Source organism: Sinocyclocheilus anshuiensis, unplaced genomic scaffold, assembly GCF_001515605.1.
Source record: "Sinocyclocheilus anshuiensis isolate Anshui unplaced genomic scaffold, SAMN03320099.WGS_v1.1 scaffold728, whole genome shotgun sequence".
NCBI lineage: Eukaryota > Metazoa > Chordata > Actinopteri > Cypriniformes > Cyprinidae > Sinocyclocheilus > Sinocyclocheilus anshuiensis.
In genome coordinates, this window is record NW_015555767.1 from 1131474 (window position 1) to 1142264 (window position 10791).

General features: G+C 38.8%; 1 protein-coding gene across 6 annotated transcripts in view; it reads right to left on the reverse strand.

Annotated features, from left to right (window-relative positions):
* The window catches only part of LOC107674216 (catenin delta-1-like), a 41660-nt gene that overhangs the window by 9358 nt on the left and 21511 nt on the right, over positions 1-10791 (reverse strand). For 4 of the 6 annotated variants that reach the window (XM_016468125.1, XM_016468123.1, XM_016468124.1 and 1 more), the window contains exons 2-8: positions 6059-6210; positions 3644-3715; positions 2953-3078; positions 2567-2850; positions 2210-2485; positions 1623-1878; positions 833-1055 (exon numbers count right to left, since the gene is read on the reverse strand). In XM_016468125.1, the coding sequence (XP_016323611.1) occupies positions 833-1055; positions 1623-1878; positions 2210-2485; positions 2567-2850; positions 2953-3078; positions 3644-3715; positions 6059-6205 (1384 nt within the window). In that variant the 5' untranslated portion in view covers positions 6206-6210. The remainder of the gene's footprint in view (positions 1-832; positions 1056-1622; positions 1879-2209; positions 2486-2566; positions 2851-2952; positions 3079-3643; positions 3716-6058; positions 6211-10791) is intronic. The other 2 variants (XM_016468127.1, XM_016468126.1) reach the window with 1 other exon arrangement.

A 10791-nucleotide genomic window follows, 5' to 3' on the forward strand; every position in this document is an offset into this window, starting at 1 on the left:
ATCAATGTTGAAAACAGTTGTGCTGCTTTATATTTTTATGAAAACTGAGATACATTTTTTTTCAGGATTCAATTGCTGTTCTAAAGAACAGCAATTATTTAAAATAGAAACTTTTGTAACCTTATAAATGTCTTTACTGTCACTTTTGATCAATTTAATGCATCATCGCTCAATATTTAATTGGTAGTATATATATATATATATGTACAACATTTATTTTAGTTATTTTCTGACTGGTGGGTGGGCTGATGGAACTAGTCCTGTATAAATAGGCTGGTTTTGCATGTTTAAAAATGTGAACTCTACAAGAGGCATATACTATGCAAACTGTCTATCAGCTAAAAATGGGAATCAGTTCTGAAAAACTGTTTCCCAACTGTTTTTACATTCAAATATGCTTGAAAATTTTGAATATACAATATTAAAAATAACCAAGAAAATTGGAAATTCACCCCATTTTCTAAATGCATATTAATGACCAGTTTATCAATTTTTAAAAATTTTGAGCTTGTAATTTTTAAATCAAAAGGTAAGTGAAACGACAGACTTCTCTCTGGTGACGTATGGCAGATTTTCCAGTCATTTAGTCCGCTTAAACGCTGCCCCTTTCTTACAACTGACCGCAAGATCGCATTCAGATCTGCCTCCATCCAATCAACAACCGATGTATAAAACCAAGTTCCTGCCGTACATTTTTCCTTTTTTCATGATCCGCTTCACTGATGTATGTCACAACATGGAAGAACAGATCTGCCGCTATTTCTTTTACACTGACTTTAATAGCATAAAAATAACTTTATAATCTTGATTTCCAGCGATAAACACTGCGCACCTGTTATGGAGTCGGTAAGGTCCTGATCTCGTGTCTTCCTCAGTAGCCGCACCAGCGCGGGAATTCCGTCACAGTTCTTGATGGCTATCTTGTTATCTGGATCTCGTCCGTATGAGATGTTCTTGAGCGCTCCGCATGCAGCATAATGAACCTCCTTCTTTGGGTTATCCAGCATGGACACAAGGGCAGGGATCCCCTTCAGTCGTCTTACTTCTGACTTCACCTGCAAAGACAGAGAGGAAAAACTGAGTGCATAGAATCTGCATATTATACCATGTCATTTGAGTGACTTCTCAATCCTCACCAAAAGCCGGTACTAAGTGATGAAACCACAGGCAATCAGTTTGGGTTGATTGCGTTTTTAAAATAATACTTTTAATCGGCAAAGACACACTACTAAAAAGACAGTAAGACATTTATAAGGTTACAAAAAAAATTTTTTTTTTTAAATAACTTTGTTTATTAAAGTTTGTTTACAAAAATGTTAAGCAGCACAACCATTTTCAACTTCTTTATCATCATCAAATCAGCATATTAGAACGATTTCTGAAGGATCATGTGACACTGAAAACTGGAGTAATGACTGCTGAAAATTCAGCTTTGCTTTATAGGAATAAATTATTTTAAAAAATATTTTAAAAGAGAAAACAGTTTTGTAAGATTCCACAATACTACTGTTTTTTAATTAAAAACCTACTGACCCCAAACCTTTGAACAGTATTTTATTTGATGTTTAATATACTGCTATGTGGGCGGGAATACCCAGCATAATGTGTACGTGCATACTAACCTTATCATTCTTAAAAGTGAGATGTTGCAAGTATGCTGCAGCGTTGCTTTTGACAGGGTCCAGGCGGTAGTTGAGCATAGCGATGACTTCAGGAAGTTCCGGTTGCCTCCATGATGTGGGGGCGGGGCCTTTACGAAGAGTGCTGTCCAATGATGCCATGCTGCCTCTCTCTCCCTGAGCCAGCGGAGCACCTCCTCCCCAATAATACATATCACCAGCACCACTCATATCACCATCCAGTGTGCCCTCATATGACCTACACAAAACATACAGCAGTTCAAACTGACTGATTTTTTACCGCTGCCTTCTGTGGAACGCAAAAGACTGTATTTTTAAAGAAAGTTGGTAGCCAGACCATTACAGTTCCAATTAGCGTTCCATAGCATGGATCAAAAAAGTACTATGGGATCTGAAATTGTTTGTTTACCAACATTTTAAAAAATATATTTTTTGTTTCACAGAAGACAGACAGACAGACAGGTTTGGAACAACATGAGGGTGAGTAAATGTAATTTTTGGGTGGACTATTCCTTTAATACATTTCCCAATCAAAATGATTTTCTTACCGTATAACAGAATACACTTACCCTGTCCGGCGTGGAGGTGGGGCATGGTGTGCATGTGCCAACCGGGGCATTGTGCTGTAATGCATGGGTGGTCCCATGCCATAATCGGGTTCGTCGTATCCCAGGCTCCTCTGATCATCCTCCAAGCCATATGGCTCTGGTACAAAGCGCTGCATGCCAGAGATCTCCATAGCACTGCCCATACGTCCTACCTGGGGCTGGGCTGCATACGGGTCCAACTGCGGCCGGCTGTGGGTGCGATAGGCGGAGTCCAGCGTGCGATAGCCATCCACAGGCCTAAAGAAAAAGAATCGGGTAAATTAATTAGTACATCTACAATGCTTGATCTCATCCAATGCAAACGCAACAGGCACAAACCTGTAGCGGTCATCCATTCGTGTCCCTCGGTTGAGGCTGGCGTAGACTTCAGAAGGAGGGCCGCTGCGGTAATCATCATAGCCACCTGGTGGTCCATAGTGGTAGTTACGGGGGACAGTAGTGGTGGGGTAGTCCATGGGGCCACCCGGTGGTCTGTACACACGGTCCATTGGGGTATTATAACTGGGTATCCCAGTGACTGAACCTGTGCCATCCAGGGAAAGTGTGTCGGAGACTGAGGGAATGACTGTTCGTGTGGTGGTCATCTTTGTGACCTTCTTTACCTGATAAGAGGAAGCTCCATCATTTATCTGTCCAAAGACAAGTGGTCATACTTGACAAAATGTGGCAAGTTAAATTAGACTGCATATCTACAGCAAACTTACTGTAGTCTCAGTGCGACGTGTGGTTCCATCATCACTGGTTTCAACTGAAATAATTGGCATCGACTCATGGGGGTCCTCCTCGACTGTGACCGACTCAACAATATGACCAGGGTCCAACATCCTGTACTGTAGCACAGACACACATATAAAGAACAATAGTGAACATAAGCCAAGAACAGGAAGTGTGTCCACTCACACAAACACACCATCTGGAGCATTCGTAGGTGCACGTTAATGACGACACAATAACAAGCGAATGCAGAAAGAAAAAAATATGCGCAGGAGTATCACACAGGGTTCAACAGTAAGGACAGCCTGAGACTAGTGCTGTGTCAATACTCCATCTTTTTCAAAGCATAAAAACAGATGAACAATCAATAAGTAAGCATTTGAATTCATACAATGTACATTATACCTTTTTTCCTGAATAAAATGTTTACAAAAAAAACAGAAATGTGTTTTTCCTCAAGCACAAAACTATAATAATAATAATATTTTATAATAATGACAATAATCTTAATTGTTGTGATATTATTATTATTATTAGTAGTAGTAGTAGTAATAATATATTATTGAATAATTTAGATTTTAAAATTAATTATAATTTCATTATTATTATTATTATTATTATTCTAGTTGCACAACTGTAACATGTAAATAAAATTATCCATTGCGAACACACCATACTAACCTGAGTCCCGTTTATGTATCCCTCGCTTAATTTGAGCCGTTCTAACTCTGCATCACCAGTGACACGGCCGTTCTAAAGACATGGAGAGGGAAAAAAAATTACAACAGACCAAAAAAAGAAGAGCAAAATAGACAATGAAGCCATCAATGTGGCCAGTGATCATGTCGGTGAACAATGCTAAACATTCAGAAAGACCACAAATTGTAGCAAGACCTTGAGTAAATACGGCAATGTATAAACATTATCTTATGAATGTTCATGCAAAGGATGCATAGGAATAAAGAACACTTGAAACAAAATAAATGGCTTAAGTTAATGAGACCACTGCACAAGAGAAACATGACATTATTGCGGAAATGGACGGATAAATGAATGCCAGGAATGAGAGAAGGGGGTTCACCACTACCAGATAATATTACTCATGCTTTTACAGGACAATGGCATGCAGCACCATTCCCACTTAAAGCACAAATTCTCTACACGCAAACCAGGGGATGTGGGCTGCTGTACTATTCCCTGTCCACAGAGGGAGCCGTGAAAGTAGATGGTAATCTTAGCTGACAGGCGGGCCTGTGGGAACCTGTCAGCAGGTAGGAACAGAGCCTGCTCAGCATGTTAATATCTACACAACTATGTCCGACGAGAGCAGATACACATGATGGTGACATTCCAAGCAGACCAGCTTCTTATCTTTACATAAATGTCTGTCTGTGTGTTTAAGTGTGCCTGAGAGAAAATGGGAGAAATAATTTTTTTCAAAATAGTTCTATTATTTACTCACCGCTTCTTCAAGCCATATGGTAGTTTTGCGTTATAAACAGACCGAGCGTTCAATCCTTCTGTCGTAGTTCTCAGTATCATTCGCATTTGTGTGGTGAATTCAAATGTGGAGCATCAAGATGTGTTGTACCGAGTTTGACAAGCACATAGATTCTCCTGCTCCATATTTAAAAGGTAAACAAGTGCAAATGACATTGGAGCTATGACAGATTGAAAGCTTTTCAATTAAATCAAATTAAATCAATTAATCTGGCGGCCAGCATGTTTGGTCTGCTTTTATGGAACTTTATATTATTTTAGAACAATTAAGTCTCTATTAAATAAAATCAAGTCCCTATTTATTATAATAAATTTAACTAATAAATAAAGTGCAACCTAGCCATCCTGCAAAATATCATGTTCCATTTAAGAAATTAAGTCACAAGGTTTTGAAACCAGTGTTATTAACAAACTATTAGAACTATTGTCCTCAGTCATTGAAATAAAGCAGAAATTAAATAAAATATACATATTAGATGAAAATCTTAAACTTAAAAACCTCAGAAATGCTGGCAACTAATTGAAATAAGTTGAAGTACTAAAATTACTAAAACTGACAATTGAAGTTATATAGAAATATTAAAAAAAACAAAAAATTAAATGACAAAAGCACATAAATTACTAAAACTTAACCTAAAATTAAATTAATACAGAAACAAAAGCCAATTTAAAAAAAATCTATAAATACCATAATAGTATAATACAAAAATAAGTTATTTTAGTATTCCTTCCAACTTTGTGAGATATGATTGTCTAATGTATCTGAGTGCCAAGAGAAACAATTTGTGTATGTGACTGTCTAGCTGTGAATAAAACCTTCAAATCATTTTAACTCACACACACACAGTCGGCACCCTGGAAGGAGGGGGCGTGTCTAAGTAGAATCATGCAACCAATCAGAGGAGTTCTCTAGTCTAAACACTGAAGTAAACTGAGAAAGCTGAGATTAAGACGATACTTAACATGTTCGCATTGAGCAATTTCCACCATAAGATAGAGCTTTTTGAAATCCTTTACACACAAGGGAGACTCGTCTTACTAAACCGGTTTGTTATCTCTACGCTCACAGACATCAGCGGAAGGGGGTTCTGGGGTTGAGAAAGTTTCAGTGATAACTGAGACATTCACCATGAGGACAGTGAGTAAACAGGGGAAAATTCCTCTTTGATGAAAATCATTCATCATGACAGGTTAATGACACATGTACAGACATGCGTTTGTAAGAACCAAATGGTTGACATTCAAAAAAAAAATGTTTAAGTGGTTATATGGTGACAAACAAATTGGGGACATGATGAAACATGCAAGTGAAAAAAGTGACTTAAAAACTAAGTATTCCAAGTATATGTCACACGCCATAAACTGCGCATTATGATGACAAAGGGTGGGTGGGTGAATGAATGATGAAAAGAGGAAAGGACGCAAAAAGTGGGTTCTGGTGACACTGAACACAACGGTGAAGGATGGGTTAATCGCCATGCTCCTTGAGGTGCCAACTAGGACGCATTGGTGCAGAGTGATGCGGCAAGGGTGAGATATTGCAGGGTGATGATGCGGGGAACCCTGCTGCTGCGTGATTGGCTGAGAGGGTGTTACCTGCAGGGTGGGGAGGGGGCGGGGTAGGGTACCGGAGGGCCCCACGCTCCTCCTCTCCTCCTCCAGAGCTCGAGTCAGACGCTCAAACTGCATCTCCTGCTCTCGCACAGAGGCCAGGAGAGATGCGGCATTCTCACACTGCTCCATACACACTGAGAGAAAGAGGACAGGGTTACACACTCGCACACATCATGAGATCGAGCACCTTGCGCACTCCACACGTGCCTTGAAAACACAGAAACATGCGCTCCACGCAGACAACAAATACACAGCTTAAGAAGGTGAGCACCATGTGACCCATGCGGTAAGCTAAATCGAGAAACAGTAACCGGGAGAGACAGAAAAGAAATGTGAGAGATAGAGAAAACATGACAGACAGAAAATAAAAACTGTGAAAAGACAACGCTAGCGAGTCAGGTGCTAACAAAGCACTTCAGACGCAGGTGTGATCGCGCTGCTACCGCTGAGTGACAACACACAGAGGAAACCAGACCGGTTTCGAGCTCGCAGATAGGAGAGTGATTCAGACGCTGTGTGAGAAGAGATCGTGTAGAGGCAGGAACGACGAGTGCAGACACAACAAGAAATGAGCCAAGGTTTATTCAAATCAAAAGTGGCTCCACAAAACCGTACCGCAACTAAAGAAGCTGTCCGTTCTGCTGTGCTGGCCTTTCTGGAGGCCATTTCACTGTCTGACAACTGGAAACAAACTCAGTGTTTTAATGATCAAGCCATTACTAAATAGCACTGCAGCAGTACCATGGTACATTTAGCAATGGGATCATATATTTATAAAGTAGCCTACTTCAATGTTCAAGTTTGAACAGTTTACCATGGTGAATGACCATGATGAATAGTAATATCATAGCACTTTTAGATAAACCAAAGTACTGAATCATAACATTTAAAATAACATAGCTTCAAATAGCTTCAGAAAATACTGATACAGGTCCCAAAGAAAAAAAAAAAAACTTTGTAGGCAGTATCTGCTCACTGCATCTTCACCCTTAACTGGTTTTAAAATAAGACTATTAATAGCCAACATCTACAGTGAATTTTATAAAACAGCTGGAGATGCTACTCTGAAGGCTCAGAGGACAGCTTTTATTATTCGCTGTTAAACATAGAAGCTCCATTGTTAGATGTGGAACTTATCAGGATATCAGTAGCGTAGTGTATAAATAACTATTTCTGTGAGTTCACACAGCATTTGCTCATTAGCGCCAGTGATCTGGGTGGGGTGCAAACACTACGTGTGAACAGCAGATGGGGGGAAAAAAAAACTCTGGAGCTCTGGAGAGCTGATCTGAGCACTCATCTCAGCAGAGAGATGTATTCTGAAACAAGACTGATGTCATACGGGAAGCGGAGTCAATTCGAGCTACAGGTTGAAAGAGGTTTAAAAGGTTCCTTGGAAAAACTACAAAGAAACAGAGGGCATGGTGGCTTTACACAATCTCTATTATCTTACAATAAAGACACGTAAAGGGAAGAAAGTTAGAAATTAACCTAAGATATATTTTTCCGATCATTTCCAACTAAACTTCCTTTTTTGTTTTTGTTTTTTACGGTTTATTACGGTTAAGTCAAAGTGAAAGAGAAATAAGCCCTTACCTGTACCTGCCCTTGTCCACGAATCATTATGCTTCACTTCAAAAGATAATCAAAAAATAACTCGTGCATAAGGTTGGGTATCGTTTGGGGGGGTTTTTCGATACCGGTGCCAAAACGATAGGCCTACTTTTAAAACGGTTCCAGTGCCTAAACCGTTACTTATTAAAAAAGAAAGAAATAAAAATTCCCCAAAAAATTATGGATTGGCCATTAGCACTATAAACACATGATGTCTGTTTCATTCATACTGGACGCCAGAGGGCGCCCTCGCACAGAAAATCCACATATTCAGTCACAGAAGTAGCGGAACTCAGGACCCTCCAGGAAATCCCTTATATCAAATATGGACAAAGGCATAGCTATTATAGCTGTAACTGAGTAAACAGAACATATAAAAATTTTGAATGATAAAACAAAGACAATAAAAACTCTACTGCGACATATAGTTTATCTGTGTTATTCAAGCCATCTCTGGTATTTTCATAATGATTAAAGGCACAATATGTAAGATTTTTTAATTAAAATATCCAAAAACCACTAGAAAAGTGTTATATATTTTGCTGACTTGTGTACTTACATTATCCCAAATGTTTCGAAGAATGTTTAAATCTAGAGAAATAAGCGATTTTAACTAGTGACACAGACCGTGTCCATAGTGTCATTGTGTCGCCTGCCAATGACATCATACACCCTCGATTTCCGGTTTTGTTTTTTAGAAAACATGGAAACACCAAAGACGCTTTAATATGTTATGCGTTTTATTAGACAGGTGACGACTGCACAGAGTAGCATTATAACAGAACTTTCAAATGTATCTAGTGTGATAAAACAGCGCTGCTTTACCACACATACTCACGACCGGAAGGAGCGGAAGCAGTCAACTGTGGCATAATAAAAGCTCCGCTGCATTCGAGCAGTGAGTATGTGTGGTAAAGCAGTGCCGTTCACGTTCGTTCATCGGCCTCGTTTCGCTTCGACGGCTTTCAGCCTCACCCTGCTTCATTCTACTACATTAATAAATCATTAGCTCATCCATGAACATGATTTCTGCCCGAGTCCCGTCAGATTGCATCGGCTGTGGGGATGAAGACCACAACTCCCATGATTCCACACTCAGTCACGGAGTCATCAAACTACGCCTTTGTCTATTTGTTTATTTTTAATACGCGCCCTCTAGCGGCGAAAACTTACATAGTGTGCCTTTAAGCATATTTATAATCCATTGCTAATCAATGTATTATTTTTAAAGTAGCCTATGGAACATATTTTCTGCCTCATTCCGTGACAAGAAGCTACATCAGATCACAAAAGGAAGCATTTAACTGGTATTGTGGAGTAAAAAGCTTATAATGTTCTCTTTTGTTGGACAACAGGTTTAGAAATGTGAATACAAGGGAGGTTTAGCTTTAGGCATTTTAATTGTTTAGCTTAGTTAACGGAAGGCTACCTGCTGCCATCAGAGCAAGTGTAATTACTGCATTCACGCACTCCTGAATTATTACGTGAATTATTTTTCACGTGCGGTGCCAGTGATGATGCTTCTTATGTCCATTTCGGAGAACCAGAGGACAAATATTTCAATCGATCGCTCAGGCATGGCACCGAAATGAGGCACCGAAATCTGCGTTCTGATTCGGTTCTAGTACATACCGGTTACATAGGTACCGGTGCCATATTGGTACCGGATTTCAGTACCCAACCCTACTCGTGCACAAAAATGAATGGGCCAAATGTAAAAACAAAATTCCAAAACTGCAACAAAACAACTGATAATAAACAGGCAAACTTGATAACCAAAATCCCCCAGAAATCACCTGTATGCAAGTACGACAACATAACTACTTCTACAGGAAAAGTACACTCAGAAACTTAAAATTGTGAACATTTACTGAATCTCATGCCATTACTACTGCACCATGACTGATTTGTAAGTGATATCTGGTAGTAGTCCATTAATATGGACTTTTTTTTTTTTTATTACCAATGCCGATATCTTACTGTAAATTTATATAGGCCTAAGCCTATATCGTTCACCCTGCTCTCCATTTAAAAAATTTTGGGTAAATGGAAAAAAAAAAAAAAGAAGCATTATATCTTCAATGGAATGCATATTTTTTTCACATAGTGTTTACTAAAAATTAGAAATAATTTGAAAATGAATCAATTTGAACTTGATAAAATAAATCAGTAAAATAAACAGATTCATACTTCAGATAAGAAGTTCTTGATTCTTTAATTCCAATGTAGTATGTTTCACAAATTAATAAGCTGTTAAATTATGAACAAAGAAATGTAACCAGCAGTGCACTCAGTAATCCGGTAAATTTGTACACACTGGAAATCATTCTCCAAAAAAAAAAAAAAGTGGCAAAGTGGATATAGTGCAGCATAGCTTGAAATCAAGTATTTCAAGCATCTCCAGTGACAGCCAAACTCTCTTGTCTGCATCCAATTCACACAACTTGCATCCTTCACGTCTCTCATACAAAAAATGAAAGGCAAACTAAGATTGAATATGTGAAAGTAGGCCTGGGCGATAACACGGTATTGATATTTATCGACGGTACACCTTCTTCGATAACGATAGTATTTGCATTTGAATGTAAGGTGTGCATCAGGGAGCATCATCAGTGGCGTGCGAGATGCGGTGATGTAAGTGACGTTGTTGCATTTTAATGTTTTGTTAGTCTAGCCCACGAGATGCGCCGCTGCGGTGTTATTCATTCAAAATATTAGAGAAATATAGAAGCTCAATGCGGAGAAGATAATTGCTAAAGATGATAAAGATAAGATTAAAACCGAAACCAAGCCATTCACGCAGGACAAATATGACTGCTGAACTCGCGTCTCACAGAAGAGATGTATAGAAAGCCATGCAAAGTTAAAACTGTTTAAAGGGGTCATATGATGCTGCTAAAAAGAACATTATTTTGTATATTTGGTGTAATGAAATGCGTTTATGTGGTTTAAGGTTCAAAAAACACATTATTTTCCACATACTGTACATTATTGTTTCTCCTCTATGCCCCGCCTTTTTGAAACGCATTGATTTTTACAAAGCTCATCGGTCTGAAAAAGCGAGGTGTGCTGTGATTGGCCAGCTATCCAATGCGTTGTGA